This window comes from Vicia villosa, unplaced genomic scaffold (genome assembly GCF_029867415.1).
Source record: "Vicia villosa cultivar HV-30 ecotype Madison, WI unplaced genomic scaffold, Vvil1.0 ctg.000162F_1_1_1, whole genome shotgun sequence".
NCBI classification, from domain to species: Eukaryota; Viridiplantae; Streptophyta; class Magnoliopsida; order Fabales; family Fabaceae; genus Vicia; species Vicia villosa.
The window spans coordinates 188,925-206,094 of record NW_026705044.1 but is presented as its reverse complement, the minus strand read 5'-3'; the positions used below and the strand labels follow the sequence as shown (position 1 = coordinate 206,094).

General features: G+C 33.9%; 4 protein-coding genes across 5 annotated transcripts; 1 reads left to right on the top strand and 3 right to left on the bottom strand.

Moving 5' to 3' along the window:
* Positions 1–1,835: 1,835 nt before the first annotated feature.
* Positions 1,836–4,562, top strand: LOC131624766 (alpha-L-fucosidase 1-like). Its single transcript, XM_058895684.1, has 3 exons — positions 1,836–2,594; positions 2,767–3,006; positions 3,554–4,562. The coding sequence occupies exons 1-3, from the start codon at positions 2,047–2,049 to the stop codon at positions 4,242–4,244; spliced, it is 1,479 nt and encodes a 492-aa protein (XP_058751667.1). The 5' UTR covers positions 1,836–2,046; the 3' UTR covers positions 4,245–4,562.
* Positions 4,563–4,610: 48 nt separating this feature from the next.
* Positions 4,611–8,046, bottom strand: LOC131624764 (cytochrome P450 704C1-like). Of its 2 annotated transcripts, none has more exons than XM_058895681.1 (5): positions 7,325–8,046; positions 6,288–6,529; positions 5,301–6,128; positions 4,993–5,196; positions 4,611–4,853 (listed from the first exon to the last, which is right to left on the bottom strand). In XM_058895681.1, exons 1-5 carry the CDS (start codon positions 7,416–7,418, stop codon positions 4,671–4,673), a joined length of 1,551 nt encoding a protein of 516 aa, XP_058751664.1. In that variant the 5' UTR covers positions 7,419–8,046; the 3' UTR covers positions 4,611–4,670. The 2 variants fall into 2 exon arrangements, with proteins under 2 accessions (XP_058751664.1, XP_058751665.1); XM_058895682.1 differs by having other exon boundaries at positions 6,288–6,498.
* A 150-nt stretch (positions 8,047–8,196) lies between these two features.
* Positions 8,197–10,414, bottom strand: LOC131624765 (cytochrome P450 704C1-like). The gene is made up of 4 exons (XM_058895683.1): positions 10,063–10,414; positions 9,063–9,890; positions 8,702–8,905; positions 8,197–8,543 (listed from the first exon to the last, which is right to left on the bottom strand). The coding sequence occupies exons 1-4, from the start codon at positions 10,375–10,377 to the stop codon at positions 8,358–8,360; spliced, it is 1,533 nt and encodes a 510-aa protein (XP_058751666.1). The 5' UTR covers positions 10,378–10,414; the 3' UTR covers positions 8,197–8,357.
* A 1,191-nt stretch (positions 10,415–11,605) lies between these two features.
* Positions 11,606–16,089, bottom strand: LOC131624751 (DEAD-box ATP-dependent RNA helicase 7-like). Its single transcript, XM_058895670.1, has 14 exons — positions 15,543–16,089; positions 14,951–15,085; positions 14,722–14,862; positions 14,474–14,585; positions 14,304–14,374; positions 14,060–14,214; positions 13,847–13,958; positions 13,604–13,705; positions 13,456–13,516; positions 13,108–13,276; positions 12,943–13,039; positions 12,717–12,811; positions 12,382–12,515; positions 11,606–12,283 (listed from the first exon to the last, which is right to left on the bottom strand). The coding sequence occupies exons 1-14, from the start codon at positions 15,882–15,884 to the stop codon at positions 12,072–12,074; spliced, it is 1,938 nt and encodes a 645-aa protein (XP_058751653.1). The 5' UTR covers positions 15,885–16,089; the 3' UTR covers positions 11,606–12,071.
* Positions 16,090–17,170: the final 1,081 nt, after the last annotated feature.

The following is a 17,170-nucleotide window of genomic DNA, read 5'->3' as shown; positions in this document are numbered from 1 at the left end:
CAGCTGTTGTTGAAGGGAGGCACATCAATTCCAGGGTATGGTACTGCTGGGAGTTTTTAGTCTTGGTCTCAACATATTTTTTCTGGTGCATCAGTTTAAGTGGTTCATGCGCTGTCCGACCTCTGGGCATCACGCTGGTCTTTCAAGGAGCTGTGAGTAGAGGCATTTGCTTTCTCGTTCTGGTGTGGGCTGCAGCGTCTATTCGTGGCGTGTATCGATGGACATTGTTATTGCGTCGTTACAGTTAATGGTTTAGATTTCAGTAATTTGGTTCTGTCAGTACTATTGGAGTTGCTTGTTCTGTTTGCAAGATGGCTGGGAATATTATATAAGTTCTTTTGTTGTAATTTTTTTTTTATTTTTTATTATTGGGTTTACTGCTAGGAACTGGTGCTTTGTTTTATTTTGTGTGAAGCTTATGTATATGGTTTGGCAGTCATGTAGGTGTATAATCTCTAGGTGTATAATCTCTGCTGTGTACTGGTTTTTGCTGGCATCTCTTATGCTATAGCATCTCTTATGCTAGTTAGGGATATATTGACTCCAAGAGTAAGTGTTAAACACTTACTCCAAATCTTAACCATTGATTTTGATAAACTAACGGTTTTAATTGATCATTAAATTTAACTATTTTTAAAAATATTTATTTTTATAAAAAATTAATTAAAGCCGTTAGATTAATGATAATCAATGGTTAAGACTTGGAGTAAGTGTTCAACACTTACTCTTGGAGTCAATATATCCATCCTCTATATATATATATATATATATATATATATATATATATATATATATATATATATATATATATATATATATATATATATATATATATATATATATATATATATATATATTAGGACATTTTAAAGATGTTCAAATATATGATTTTGTATATGGTACTATTGTCTTTTTAATTTTTTTTCATATTAAGAATCATAAATGATGTATTTATGCAGAAATAAGTTCCAAATATCGAGAGTTTAGTAATATCATATTGTAAAATAAAGTTTAATTATCCAAAATTGTAATTACAAAACTGAAAAATAATTTTACTTAAATAAAAAGAAAAAATAAATATAATATACTGAGTTCGGAGTAATATTACAAATTATTATTTATATTTAAAATTCACAGTTGTGACCAATCCAAATAAAAAACAATTAATTGATTTGAGTATCAAATTCAACTCAAACCATGCCATAAAGTATTCTCTCCTAAGACCATCTTCAATGGGTGCAATCCATTTTTGAGTTTTTTATGGGTCCCACCAGCCATATCATCTCAAAATAATTTATTTAATATTTATTTTATTAGTGTAATTCAAATGGATCCCACAATTTTATCTCATAAATTAATTTGATTAGGTATCACAATTTTTTACTAGTTGCATTGCAATGCAACTCTACTATGACATGACATTTTGATTCAATATTTAATTATTATATTGATGTCTAGTTGGAGAACTCATTGAAAAATACCACAATTAGAGATGCTCTTAGACAATGATTGAGCAATATTCAAAATCATACTATCATAGTAAGTGATGAAGTTTCCATTCTTAACCCGACACACAATATTCTGTTTTCCTTTAATTTCTCCTAATTACACATATTTCCACCAACCCTTTCAAATAAACTTCTACTTATTTAGGCTATATGACATATTTAAAAATGAAGAAATAATGATTGATCATTAGTAGTACTATTTTATTCTTACTACCTTGTAAATCAACCATGTGAATTTCCAATCAAAAAAAAAAAAAAAAAACCATGTGACATGGGTTTACACACCCCCACATGCAAGTGAATGCCACTCATAGAAGCAAACTTTTATTTTGTCCTCGTAGAAAGTGAACAGAAACCAAAACATGTGAACAATTGTAAAGTTGTCATGCACTAAGATCATGACAATAACACAACATGATATCTTCAAACTTACTCTTTGTCTTAGCTCCATTCACAACATTTTTCAACCTTTGATACTATTCCTTCAAACCTTAAATACACAAAACCAAACAAGAACAACCTTTGATTCAAAACCATCATGTGTAAACTATATTGTTCTTTTTTCCTATTTATCACACTATTCCTCCAACTAAACAAACCAAGCAATTCTTCACTAGAACAACTACCAACTCCACCATTACCAATTCTCCCACTCCCAACCTACTCACAGCTAAAATGGCAACAAAGGGAAATCATTATGTTCCTTCATTTCGGTGTCAACACATTCAGTGACAGCGAATGGGGTACCGGTCATGAAAATCCATCAATATTCAATCCAACTGGACTCAACACAACCCAATGGGCTAGTGTGGCTGAAGAAGCAGGAATTTCATTGATGATATTAACTGCAAAACATCATGATGGATTTTGTCTATGGCCTTCTAAGTACACCAAACATTCTGTCATTAGTAGCCCTTGGCAAAATGGTAAAGGTGATGTTGTTCAAGAGTTTGTGAATGCAGCTAGTGATAAAGGAATTGATGTTGGGATCTATCTTTCACCTTGGGATAGACATGATTCTAGATATGGTCATGATTTGCTTTACAATGAATATTACTTAGGTCAATTGCAAGAGCTTCTTAAAAAGTGAGTTCCAAATTTCTCTTGTGTATATTGATCTAAGTATGTATGCAGTCAAAACTGCACGCAGAACTATAGTCGGCCACGATGAGTTGATGATAGTTCTGCACGTAGTTTTGAATGCATATCATGTGGATCCATCCATTTTGAAAATTAACATTATGTTATTTATTTTTAGATATCAAAATGTGAGGGAAATTTGGTTTGATGGAGCAAAAGATCCAAAGGCAAAAAATGTGTCATACTATTTTTCGGATTGGTTTTCAATGGTGAAGGAGTTGCAAAGTTCTATCAATATATTCTCAGATGCTGGACCTGATGTTAGATGGGTAGGAAATGAACGAGCGATGGCAGGGGACACGTGTTGGTCTACCATCAATCGAAGTTCTCTTGCAATTGGAAGTCCAGGCATAGAGCAGTAAGTGATGTTTTTTCTCTTTCTTTTTTAAGTAAAAGCGTGCAAAAAAACTTGTTGGATTTATATTTTTCCACTTACACTGAATCTATGGTGATCAATATAGATAGAATGATAATGGTAAGGAATGTGAAGCTTGAGTGGAAGTTAAAACTTTTCTTTATTAGAAAGAAACATGAGATAGTGCATGCTCTCACTCCACTCAAATAAAAAGGAAAGAGTAAAGAAGTTGTATTCTTTTTGTGAGCCATACTCCTTTCCCAATCAAAAGTAGGTGTATTAAATCTAAAGCAAGAATTTTGTGGTTTACCAAACTTCTTATCATAATTCATACTTCTTCTGGTCGCTATTATAATCAAATTTGACTTTTATGGCTCATTCAACAACTAATGTATCTGGTCTATATATATAGATCAGATACATCTATTATTGATTGTCAATATCGTTTTACTGTGTGAAACTAATGTTGAAATCTGAATCATCTGATCTCAAAACAATAATTATTATATATTAGAGTCAATATTTAGCGGATTATTGCTTAAAAATGTAGGTATCTGAACACTGGTGATCCAAGAGGGACTGATTGGCTACCAGCAGAATGCGATGTTTCAATTCGTCCAGGATGGTTTTGGCATAAATCAGAATCACCAAAGAAACTAAGTGAGCTACTTGATATTTATTACACCTCAGTTGGTAGAAATTGCCTGTTAATTCTCAATGTACCACCTAACACAACTGGTCTTATATCCGAAAACGATGCTCATAGGTTAAAAGAATTTAGAACTGCAATCAACACAATTTTTCATAAGAACGTAGCAGAAGGTTGTTATGTTAAAGTTAGTAGCCAAAGAGGAGGAAAAGAGGGAGGGTTTGGACCAGAAAACATGTTGGATAGTGACCATTTGTGGTCATATTGGGCCCCAAGGGAATATAATAAGGAAAAGGAGGACCATTGGGTTGAAATTTGGGGCAATGATGGAGGTTTAAGGTTTAATGTGATTGGAATACAAGAAGCAATTGGTTTTGGTCAAAGGATCAAGAAGTATGAAATTTATGTGGATGGTAAATTGTTAATCAAAGGGACAACAGTTGGTTACAAGAGGCTTCATAGGCTTGATGGAGATGTTGTGCATGCTCAAGTTGTGAGGATTAGGTTCATAGAAGCTAGAGGAGTTCCTCTTATTTCTTCTATTGGTTTGTATTTTGATCCTTTTTGGCATTCAAGGTTTAATGCGACATGAAGAAGATAATCGTATAGGAAAATGTTTCATGTACACTAATTTTTTCGTACAGTGGTGCGACACTTGGTTAACTATGTGAAAAAAAATGGTTAATTCAATTGATCAGATGATTACTTCAATTCCCAGTCAAAATTGTAGTTAATTCACTATATAAGTTTACTACACTTTACAATGGAAATTGAGCTAACCATTTGTTCAACTGAGTTAGCCACGTTTTTTACACATGGTTAACCGAGTGTCCAGGTAATGTATGAAAAAGGGGTGTATGTTTATCAGTATTGAATAATATTTTCTTCGACGAGGAAAATGCTTTTGTTACGAGATAAATATGACATCAAAAACAAGAAATCTATGTGGCAAAATGTATTGAATAATAACCATTCACTTTCCCATATATGGTAAATTTGTGCCATAGTAAGGCCATTATTAATTTCTCTTAAAAGCATATACATGCAGGCCACCATCAATTTGCAGAGTGAGCATTGTTCTATATTTTACCAATTTGTTTTGGTCTACTAGTTTGAAGCTGTGGCTACCTAACAGAATTGCAGAAAATATCTTCATTTGTCTGTATGCAAACTCTTTGCCAAGGCAAATTCTTGGACCCGCCTGTGTGAAGAAATCACAATGATAGTAAAGTTATATACATTAGAACTTACGATAACCGCGTACGCGATAAACGCCTAGTCAAGTTATATATCTAAATTCCAGAAAGAAACCGGTAAAACAATAATAGAATGTTTTATACCTGGAAAGCTGTGAATTTAAAAGAGCTTTCTCTCTTTAAATTTCCATTTTCATCAAACCTTCTCTCTGGCCTAAAAATCTCAGCATCTTCACCCCATAAGAATTTCATCCTTCCCATTACATATGGTTGGAATGAAACAAGATCACCTTTCCTCACATTATATCCATCCGGCCATTTGTCATCCAAAAAACAATACTTGCTTTCCTATAAACAACATCATAACATAAAATTAGTTAGAGGATCAACCACTCGTCACCGACTCAAATTCAAGTCTTTTAGTTATAAAGTGAACAACTCGGGTGTAATACCAATGGAACTGGTGGATGCAGCCTGAGTGTCTCGGTCAATGCTGCATGCAGATACTTCATCTTTTCCATGCTTTCATCGGTTACTTGAGCCGCAAGATTGTCAATAGTTGATCCATTTTCTACTTTTGTTGCCTCCCTAATCTCTTGTGCAATCTTTTCCTGCACATGAGGATTCTTGCACAGTTGGTAAAGAAACCAGGAAAGAGTGATTGCTGTTGTATCTTTTCCTGCAATGATAAAACTCAAAATAATGTCTTTAAGGAACTTTGGATCTGTCTCATTTAATTCGAGAAACCTTGACAAAATGTCTCCTTTCAATCCAAGAGAGTTATCTTGTGGATTTTGAGATTGCTCAATCTTGCTTCTGATTAATTTATACACGTATTCATCGATCACTTTTAGGCTTTTCTTAAGTACTGCTTCCGAACCGATGTTCAAGAACCGCTGAACCTTCCAGAGAAAGTTAGCATACCGAAACATGATAGCAGCACTTGCTTCATCAAAAGCATTGGAAAATTGTGTGCCTTCTCTATGTGTTCCACACATTGTGTCGAGTTCAACACCAAGGATGACTTTGAATACAGAATCTAAAGCTGATTTCATGAAGAAGTCCTGTAACTCAATGATATTGTTTGAGATTGCAGCTTCCGACACCATTCCTGCAAGTTTGACAGCATTGGATTTGAATACTGAGCCGCTGAATTCTCTCAATAACTTAGTCGAGAAATGATAGCTTGCTGATTTCCTTTGATGTCGCCACTTCGCTCCATCCACCGTGAATATACCATCTCCCAGTAGATCTGTCAGGACATCATGGTGATACCGACCCTGCAATAATTAAAATGTTTTGACATAAACACAGACACGACACGAAGTTGACACTTTGATATTGATAATAATTTGAAAAAGTATAATAATATGTGTCAGTGTTAGATATTTCACATGCGCCAAGTATAGTGCTAGACAGACACCAGATACGACACTGACCTTGCCGTAGTTTGAAAAGTTTGTAACCAGCATATGCTCAACATTAGCAGGATCTGAAGTGTAGACTGCACTTCTAGTGAAGCTAAGCAAGCTGTAAGTTTTTCTCTTAATTGTAAGGTCAGTCATGTACTCAAGCAGCCTATGGAAGTTGAAGAGTAGGTGTATCACTGTGCCAGCAACTGGGTGATATCTTATTTTCTTGTCCAAAAATCTACTTCCATGAATTTTGATGATATAAGTAACTAAAACAGTAGTAGCTATTAGTATTGGAAAAAGAGGTTTAAGTGCAAAGAGAAAATCAATGAATTTCATTGCTTTTGCTTGTATTTTATTGTAAGAAATATAAAATGATGTGATTCTTTTTTATACGTGCGTGATTAAAGATAAGATATTGAGTTTGATGATGATGATTGCATGCATTAAATTATGGAGTGAAAGATACAAAATACAGTACAATCTTCACATGTTGAAATTCATTCACCTAACAATGCTTTCCATTTTGGCTAGAGTTTTCATACAAAACGTGTATTTATAAATATACAATTGCCTAAAATTCCTTGACATTAATGTAATTTTCGTACCTAAATAACCTTTTAACGTTATATGGTCACTTTCTAAGGAGTTTTAAGATAACGAGCAACCGCGATTTTTGTTTCTACCATTGTACAATTAACATATTATATTGGACTAACGTTTCTCTTCTGTTTAAATAAATAACTTATTTTATGGATGATCTTTTGATAACAAGATCAAATAAAATTAAAGTGACAAAATTCAAGACCCACATGAAGAAATGTCAGACCTAGGAGACTTGGCTTATTTTCTAGGTATTGAGTTTGTAAATACAACATTTTGTCTTCTTGTAACAGAAGAAATGTGTAAAAGATATTTTGAAGAAATTCAAGATGAGAAATAGCAATCCTGCAATTACTCCCATGGAAACGACATCCAATTGAAGGACGCAAATAATGAACTGGTGGATGGAACCTTGTAGAAGAAAAACATAGGTTCATTAAAGTACTAATGCGACATTATACCTGATATTTGTTGTGGTGTGAGCTTGGTAAGAATATTCATGGAGGAACCAAGATCATGCCATTTAATTGTATCCAAAATGATCCTCAAATACATTATAGGCTCTGCGGACTATGGAGTACTCATGCCAAATTAGAAGAACCCGATAAGGGAGGCAAAGATTTAGATTGGGGAGGAGATCATGAATTCACGATGACACAAAAATGTAAAGCAGACTACTTGTGAAGCTCAAATAAACAAGAGATAGTATCTGTATCATGTTGTGAAGCAAAGTATGTCATAACCTCCTTCGAATCCTGGATTGAAATGCTATTGGAATTTGGAAGAGTTGAATGTTAGTGAAGTTATGAAGATCAAGTTGTTAGTTGATAACAAATCAACAACTGATCTAGTAAATTATACAATGAGCCATGGAAGGAGCAAACATATAAAAAAAATCATTTCTTAAGAGACCAAGTTGGCAAGGAAAAGTTGAAGATTAAATACTATAAAATTGAGCTATAACTTACAGATATTTTAACCAAGCTATAAGTGCAAGTTGGCAAGGTCTCAAATGATTGATAGGGATGAAAAGATTAGTTGATCTGAATTAGAAGAAGCATTAGAAAATGTAATTCAGCTATAGTGACAGTTTGATTGTGTTACAAATAAGTGACTTGCAACACAAGCAAACTCTCACAACTTGGCAGTTTTGAAAATTAATTAGTTAGTTGGCTTTCTAAAAATATATATACTTTCTTGATTCTTTGTAAATCAATTAGATCAATTTATAAACTCTCTCTTCACTCATTTCTTTTAACCCTCTCTAATTTAATCTATCCATCTTAATGTCCATTACCTTGTCTTATGTGACAAGTTATCCCAACACCTGTCATTGTAAATCTATACCAAAAGTAGTATTTCATAAAGTGGTAATTTATACACATATACTGTGGCATTGTAAATCTAACAAACACATATACTATGGCGTTGTAAATCTATACATAACAATATTTTAGCCACATACAGTGGTAAATGTGTGTCATAGTAAGGCCATTATTTATTTCTCTTAAGAGCATACACATACAGGCCACCATCAATTTGCAGAGTGAGCATGGTTCTATATTTTACCAATTTCTTTTGGTCTGCTAGTTTGAAGCTGTGGCTACCTAACAGAATTGCAGAAAATATCTTCATCTGTCTGTATGCAAACTCTTTGCCAAGGCAAATTCTTGGACCCGCCTGTGCAAAGAAATCACAATGATAGTAAAGTTATATACATGTAGTAAAGTTATATACATGAGTCCTTACGATAATTGCTTATGTGATAAACGCTTAGTTAAGTTATTTATATAAATTCTAGAAAGAAATTGGTAGAACAATAATAGAATGTTTCATACCTGAAAGGCAGTGAACTTGAAAGAGCTTTCTTTCTTTAAACTTCCATTTTCATCAAACCATCTCTCTGGCCTAAATTTCTCAGCATCTTCACCCCATAAGAATTTCATCCTTCCCATCACATATGGTTGAAATGAAACAAGATCACCTTTCCTCACACTATATCCATCTGGCCATTTGTCATCCGAAAAACAATACTTACTTTCCTATAAACAACACCATAACATTAAATCAGTTAGAGGATTAACCATCAACACCAACACCAATCTATGAAGCACAAACTTTGACATAGACCACCACGACACGACAATGACACTAATTCATACAAAACTTGTAATTTGCATTTCGAAACAGATGCAATACCACTGGAAGCGCTGGATGGAGCCTGAGTGTCTCGGTCAAAGCTGCATGCAGATACTGCATCTTTTCCATGCTTTCATCGGTTACTTTAGCAGCAAGTTCATCAATGGTTGATCCATTTTCTACTTTTGTCGCCTCCCTAATCTCTTGTGCAATCTTTTCCTGCACATGAGGATTCTTGCATAGTTGGTAAAGAAACCAAGAAAGAGTGATTGCTGTTGTATCTTTTCCTGCAATGATAAAACTCAAAATAATGTCTTTAAGATACTTTGGATCTGTCTCATTCAAATCGAGAAACCTTGACAAAATGTCTCCTTTCAATCCAATAGAGTTATCTTGTGGCTTTTGAGATTGCTCAATCTTGCTTCTGATTAATTTATACACGTATTCGTCGATCACTTTTAGGCTTTTCTTTAGTACTGCTTCCGAACCAATGTTCAAGAACCGCTGAACCTTCCAGAGAAAGTTAACGTACCGAAACATGATAGCAGCACTTGCTTCATCAAAAGCATTGGAGAATTGTGTTCCTTCTCTATATGTTCCACACATTGTGTCAAGTTCAACACCAAGGATGACTTTGAATACAGAATCTAAAGCTGACTTCATGAACAAGTCCTGCAGCTCAATGATATTGTTGGAGATTGCTGCTTCGGACACTATCCCTGCAAGTTTGACAGCATTGGATTTGAACACCGAGCCGCTGAACTCCCTCAATAACTTAGTTGAGAATTGATAGCTTGCCGATTTTCTCTGATGTCTCCACTTCTCTCCATCTACCGTAAATATACCATCTCCCAGTAGATCTGTCAGGACGTCGTGGTGATACCAACCCTGCAATAGTTTAAAATATTTTTACACAAATTCAGACATCAGACACGACCCTAAAATAAACCTTTGATACTGATAATAATTTTAAAAAATATATATAATATTATGTGTCAGGTGTCAAATATTTGACACACGCCAAGTATAGTGCTACCCAGACACTAGACAGGACACTGACCTTGCCGTAGTTTGAGAAGTTTGTAACCAGCATATGTTCAACATTAACAGGATCTGAAGTGTAGACTTCACTTCTAGTGAAGCTAAGCAACCTGTAAGTTTTTCTCTTAATTGTAAGGTCAGTCATGTACTCAAGCAGCCTATGGAAGTTGAAGAGTTGGTGTATGACTGTGCCACCAACAGGGTGATATTTTCTTTTCTTGTCCAAAAATCTACATCCATGAATTTTGATTATATAAGTAACTAAAACAATAGAAGCTATTAGTATTGGAAGAAAATGAGGTTTCAGTGCAAAGAGAAAATCAGTGGACGCCATTGCTCTTGCCTTCTCTTTTTGTTAAATTTATAAAATGATGTGATTCTTTTTTATAGGTTGCATGATTAATGGTATGATATTAAGTTTGATGATGAGATGATTGCATGATTAAATTATGGAGTGAACGATACGAAATGGAATTTTCATATTTGGAAATTCATTCAACTAACAATGCTTTCCATTTTGGCTAGAGTTTTCATATCCTAAAAGTGTATGCATAATCTCGTTATAATAAATATCTTTTTTTTTTTTTACACAATATATTGTTCTAAACATTCACGCAATTATTATATCATATAAGATTAAAAATATGTGTATGAATAAACAATTTATTTGTGATTTATAATACACGTATTTATCGAAATAAATTTTTATAAATAAATTTGAACAAGTTATTTTTATAAAAAAAATCATATATTTAAATTTTTTTATATATGCTATAAATTATTTTTATAAATTTTGAAAAATTAATAAAAATAAATTAATTTATTTTATGAAATTGAAATGTGCGTTTTGATAAAATTTTCTAAACAGTATCTCAAAATTCATGTCAATAAATAAATTTAAATAAACCCAAATATTAACATAATTGCTTTATTATAATTTATATAGCAGAGAGTTGAAATGAAATTGATTAGATACCAAAAGCCACCAAGCCAATTTCATTTGAAATTGGATACCAAACGAAATTTTAATATTTATTTGATTTGTAATTTTTTTAATTTCACTTTTAATTATGATAAATTCTTTGGTACACATAAATTTAAATTGGATAAATTCTTTAATTATTAAAAAGATGATTATGTTTTTTAAAGCAAATTTTTTAAGAGTTTCACATCAGATAATATATAGTCTGAACATGTCCTTGTAAGTGGGGGCAATCCTCACCTTACAAGTCGGTTTTATAGAGATGAATTAGGCTCAACCACATTTATTAACATGGTATCAGAGCCTCGTTTAAAATCCGGGGCGTGAGGGGGTGTGTTAAGAGTCTCACATCAGATAATATATTGTCTGAACATGTCCTTATAAGTGGGGGCAATCTTCATCCTACAAGGAATGAGTTAGGTCCATCCACATTTTTAACATTAATAAACCTTGACCACTAGTTAAAAACTTGTGAAGGAAGTAAACTTTCACAGCTTAGTTAAAAAAGAAAAAAGAAATGATAAAACAAAAAAAGGATAAAAAATAAATAAAAAAGAAAAAATATTCCTTTCATCACCATTCTCATTCATATAAAAACTCTAACCATACATGGGAAAAATAGTGGTATGAATAAAAAATCAACCCTATACCTCTCTGTTTAAACTAAAATACTACACCTAAAATAAATTGTTAATGGATTGTGGAGACACATTGAGCTCATCTCTAAACTTGAATCACAAGTCATACCTAACTAAGCATCATGCAGATAAAGTTCCAACATGAACAAAATGAACATCCCTGTCAGCTTCACCATATCACTCACAACCTAGAAGCACGGACACCAGACACGACACCGACACGTCGATATTGATAATAATTTGAAAAAATAAATATATAAAATGTAATTACAGTGTCAGTGTCGTCTCAGTGTCCGATACACACATACTTTTTTTAGAGGTGTCAGTGCTACATCGCTCACAACTAAACTAGTAATCTTCATTGATGCGTCGTGCAGTTATGTTCTCATATTGAACAAAAAGTAGACTTCACCATCTTTTCCCACCCCAGTTGCCACGACCTCTACCACCACCGTTCACAAACCTATCACTTGAAAATCTACCATTCCTTCCGCCGCCACCACTTCTCCCCCCACGACCATTGCCATCTCCAAATCTGCCGCCCCTTGATTGATCTCTCTGTTGCAGACGAGGCAAAGCTTTTAATACCTCTAAACTTACATCCGAGGCATTTTTCTTACCTGAAGGACAAATATTATCAAGTTTAAACTATGACCAAAATAAAAACCCAATGTCTAACCATATTCTTTATTAGTAATGATTCATGAAAAATATCTACCAGCAAGATATGTATCTAAATCTTCAGCTAGTACATCAAAAACTACACCGTTTCCATCTGCAGTGATAGTAAGACCTTTCACAGCCTCGACCTTGTCTTCAGGCAAAAACCTCCTCAACATTTTGTATGCAAAACTGACAACAACCAATGAAAGAATATGTCAAACTAGTTCAAAAGGTTCACACAAGTGATACTTGAATAGAATACATAATGAAATACTCAAACACACAAACAGTTGTAAACTCGTGAAAAAGAATCCCAGTTTACGTTTTACCGATTTAAAGCAAGATGTCAATGCCATAATTTGTAACCAAACTTGTTTGTAAAGTTCTTACGTTGGCGTAAAGATAGGTCTCCCGGTCTCAAGAAGTAAAGTAACATAGTTCTCCATAGATGTTAATAGAGATCTTTTCTTGATCTCTGTATAACCCTACACATTAGATCATTAACCTCAGATTTTTTTTAATAAAAAAGGAAGATGAAGGATTTGATACTTTTTCTTTAAACAAAATATAGCAAGAAAAAAATGAATGGAGAAAATGAGGAAGAACATTGACTCACAACAGCCTTGGCAAGAGCCTTTGCAAGTAAATCGACGACCGATAAACCAGAGTTATTTAAAAGATCCTCAGCAGCAGACTTGAATGCAGGAATCACACTGCGTTTTTCGACAGATTTTAAGAGCCAAATAAAGCATTACACACAATGGGCAAATAAAAAACCAACCTATCAGACACTTGAGTTATCATTTCTGCAGCTTCTGCACCAATAGCTTTGGCAATATCATTAGCCTGAGGGGCCGATACATGTTCAAATTTAACACCCGACTCTCTTTCTATTTTAGATATATTCGACCTCCTTGGATCATAAAGCATGACAGCAACTCCAGTGTTACCTGCAAATATAAAACCAAACCGTTGTATAACCTAGGAGTGTTCATGGTTCATGAACTACCACTTCAACAAAAAAAACAGTTAATTGTTAAAGTGGTTTTTGTTCAGTTTAAAATCAGTTAAGAACCAATTTGTATTCATAAACCAATTTATAATCGGTTTCCAATTATAAAATAAATACCTGCTCTTCCCGTGCGCCCGGAACGGTGGATATACGCTTCAACATCCCTTGGAGGTTCACACTAAACAAAGTACAGTTATCAGAATACAATGTTGTGATGAATATAGTAATGATCCATAATATGGAATGTATATGCATCAATAAGTACCTGAATAATTAACTGAACATCATTAATATCCAGACCCCGCGCAGCCACATTAGTTGCAACTAATGTCATGAATTTCCCAGACCTAAAGGCAGACAAAGTAACCTGCAAGTGACAGTACACAATTAAGAGAGAAGAAAACACAGGTGTGGCACTCACTCTCATAGTCTCACCAAAAGAAATCAACAAAAATTTCATTAATAGAAATCAACACATCAGTTGAACGAAATTTCATTAATAGTTCACCTCACGTTGTGCTTGCTGTATGTCGCCGTGGAGTGCTTTTGCTCCAGGCAACAACTCTGCGAGCTGAGATGCTGATTCCTTTGTCTCCGTGAATATAATTGTTCGACCTCCACTGAATCGGAATGGTGTATCGACACAAAGAAGATTTAAATTCAACAGTAAGATCGATTTATCTAATCTGAATATAATCGAAAATCGAATCATTAAAATCACCTGCTGTAAAAGAGAATAATGTCTGGGATAAGCTGGGACCTGGCAGAGCCAGTACAAGGAAGAATAATATGCCTAACACTGGTACTAGCCTTCATTTTTGTATCTCCAACAAGATCAGCAGTTTCCTTATCTGGCTTAAGAAATTTCTTAGCAATCTGGCAAAAGCATAAATACGATAACGTCAAAAGACTCCTAACATAAATTTGAATCAGCATAAAGAAGAAATTATCACTTAGAAACATACATGCTTAACCCAATCCGGCAAAGTAGCACTGAAAAGAAGCGTCTGAACTTTACCTACATTTTTAACCTTACCTGCAAAAATATGGAATAAATTGTTCGACAGCGAGTTCAAGACACAATGGCTGCAAATTGACATTTTTAGTAGTGCCAAATAGATAAATGAAAACACACCAAGGATCAGTTCAACATCTTCAAAAAAACCCATCCTCAGCATCTCATCTGCTTCATCGAGGACACGAAACTTTAGCTGGCTCAGGTCAATTTTCCCCCGCTCTAGATGATCCTACATCAGTGCATTCAACAAGGAAACAAATAAACTTCTTTTCTTCCAAATATTGTCGTAACACACAAAATCTTTCTTCCAATCTACCCTTGCAAGAATTTTATTAATATCAAGAAACTAGTATTACAATAACTACCTTTATGCGGCCTGGTGTGCCAATAACAATGTCCACGCCTCTCTTAAGCTTAATCTCTTGAGCTTGATAAGAAGCTCCACCATATAAACAACAAGATGTCAGTCCCATTGCCGCGCCATAAACTTCAAAATCAGCATTCACCTAATGCACAACACTCCACACACAGTAAGGAACAGAATAACGTCCAGCCAGCAATGCAAACACAAGTACAAATAGTGCATGTACCTACCTGACAGGCCAATTCCCTCGTAGGTAAAAGCACAAGAACACTCGGTGGCCTCCCATCGCCAGTCTTTCTCGATGCTTTTGCCGGACCGTTTGTTATAGATTCTATAATTGGCAACACAAAGGCAAGAGTTTTACCCTGCAGTTTCCCAAAAGTAGACAATTCAGATTTTTGTCCATTTGGATTGACTTATTTGAACTTATCTTATATCATAAAAACCTACGAAGACAGACACCGAAAACACGACACTGTCACATCAACACCGAGAATAATTTGAAAAATAATAATAAATTAAACGTAATCAGGTGTAAACTATATGATAAGATAAGATAGCTTATATTATGAGTAATTAACTAATTATGTAACAACAAATAATCACACTCCTCCTAAGAAAGACAACTTAATCACGAACTTACAAATACAATACACGACTACAAAATGAACTGAATTACACACAACTTCAACACTTCTATAACAAATAAACATGAAACACTGAGACAAACACGAGAGACTAATAGACACCAGACATACTTTCAATCTAACATGTACATAGATAGATAGATAAAAAGAAAATAAATCGAAAAGAGAAAGACACCTGACCAGTGCGAGCTCTACCAACCAAATCAAACCCATGCAGAATGGTATCAAACGTCATTGCTTGAATAGGAAACAACGACTCAATTCCCTTTTCCTTCAACTTCTCTCTCAACGGCTCCGATATCTTAAACTTGGAAACTGCATTATGATCCTCCACCTTCTTCTCCATTACCAGAGACTCAACGGATTTCGCTTTTTTCTTCTTCCTGTTCTTCTCCTTCTCCTCTCTAGAACCTTTTGGCTCAACCAATTCTAAACTATTCTCATTTTCATCCCCATTGGTAGTCGTCATTGTCTTAACTCTGAAGTTTTGTGTTTGTTCTTGTCGTTGTTCTACCATGAAACAGCATTTTGGTATGGATTGAAGGGATTCAAATGGGTGGCAAGATTGGATCTTTTGGTGATGTTGTTGGCAGTGATGGAATCATCTGGTTCGTGTGGAAGATGGAGAAGAAAGAGGAGTGAGCAGCGTCGAGGTTTTCGGTTGTGTGATTTGTTGATTTGGAAACTTTCTTCAAATCAATCCGATTCTCTTTTTATGCAAACTTTCTTATTCTAGAAGAAAGAAAATAGGACAAAAAGGAATTTTTAATGCAAACTATGATCATTAAATATTTATAAATGTAATTATATTTTTTTTAATGATGATATATAGAAGAAAGAAAATAGGACAAAAAGGATTTTTTTTTTTTTAATAATCTAGGGTGTGTTTGTTTGATGGATTAAATTTATAATTCTGGGAATGTTATTCCTAGGAATGCTAATCCTTGGAAAATAGTTCCCATCAATTTGTTTGGCAAGTTATTTAGGTTCCTAGGTATATTTTAAAATTTTATTTTGTTTATAGTTTTAAATTATTAAACAATTAATATTAAAATATGAAAATAATATGTAAATGAGTAGTTATAGGTGGTTACTTTTTATTCTCATGGGAATGTTAGATTCTCACTCATTAACATGGGAATAAATCCTTAAAATTTTATGAGTAAATTTTATTCCAAAGAATAAAAAGTGCCTAGGAATAATTTATTAAAACTTCAAACAAACATGGGAATATGAGATTCCCAATCTCACATTCCCATGAATCATATTTAAATCCATGAAACAAACACCCCCTAGTATTGAAAAAAATACACAACCACAGAAAAAATATGCTCTAAAATTAATATAGAGGAGTCAAGTGAGATGGCGACACCACTTGAATATTGGTCTAAGGCACCATCTCACATGGCGTATGGAAAATACTTAGATGGACAGAGCTATAACATCTGGATTTACACACAGCCAATCACATTTTTTATTAATTAAATAATAAAAATAAAATTATCTCTCTCCACCATTATTACAACCACCCTTCATGTTGGCAATTAAAAACGAAATTAAATTTTAAATAAATTTAAATTCTCTCTCTTCTTATTGGTTGTTCCTAAATATATGGATTTAGGTTCGTGTCCATGCAAGAATTGCTCCATGGCGTATACACTTCCTTCAAGCCATGTGAGATGGCGCCTACTCTTTAATTGTGGGAAGAGGCGCCATTTGAGTTGGCTTGTACATGCAATCGTGTTTTCTATAAATAAAACACATATTTCTCCAACATTCTTCACACTTTCTCACAAACATTCT

Excerpts from the sequence above, each read along its gene's own strand:
- LOC131624766 (XM_058895684.1), top strand. The coding sequence starts at position 2,047 with ATGTGTAAACTATATTGTTCTTTTTTCCTATTTATCACACTATTCCTC. Across the intron at positions 2,595-2,766 it reads TTGCAAGAGCTTCTTAAAAA|ATATCAAAATGTGAGGGAAA; the intron begins GTGAGTTCCAAA and ends ATTTATTTTTAG. Across the intron at positions 3,007-3,553 it reads GGAAGTCCAGGCATAGAGCA|GTATCTGAACACTGGTGATC; the intron begins GTAAGTGATGTT and ends TTAAAAATGTAG.
- LOC131624751 (XM_058895670.1), bottom strand. The coding sequence starts at position 15,884 with ATGGTAGAACAACGACAAGAACAAACACAAAACTTCAGAGTTAAGACA. Across the intron at positions 14,863-14,950 it reads CGAGGGAATTGGCCTGTCAG|GTGAATGCTGATTTTGAAGT; the intron begins GTAGGTACATGC and ends GTTGTGCATTAG. Across the intron at positions 12,284-12,381 it reads TTTAGATACATATCTTGCTG|GTAAGAAAAATGCCTCGGAT; the intron begins GTAGATATTTTT and ends TTTGTCCTTCAG.
- LOC131624765 (XM_058895683.1), bottom strand. The coding sequence starts at position 10,377 with ATGGCGTCCACTGATTTTCTCTTTGCACTGAAACCTCATTTTCTTCCA. Across the intron at positions 8,906-9,062 it reads TCCATCCAGCGCTTCCAGTG|GAAAGTAAGTATTGTTTTTC; the intron begins GTATTGCATCTG and ends TGTTGTTTATAG. Across the intron at positions 8,544-8,701 it reads TCAAGTTCACTGCCTTTCAG|GCGGGTCCAAGAATTTGCCT; the intron begins GTATGAAACATT and ends TTCTTTGCACAG.
- LOC131624764 (XM_058895681.1), bottom strand. The coding sequence starts at position 7,418 with ATGTATTTGAGGATCATTTTGGATACAATTAAATGGCATGATCTTGGT. Across the intron at positions 6,129-6,287 it reads ACTTTTCAAACTACGGCAAG|GGTCGGTATCACCATGATGT; the intron begins GTCAGTGTCGTA and ends TAATTATTGCAG. Across the intron at positions 5,197-5,300 it reads TGCATCCACCAGTTCCATTG|GAAAGCAAGTATTGTTTTTT; the intron begins GTATTACACCCG and ends TGTTGTTTATAG.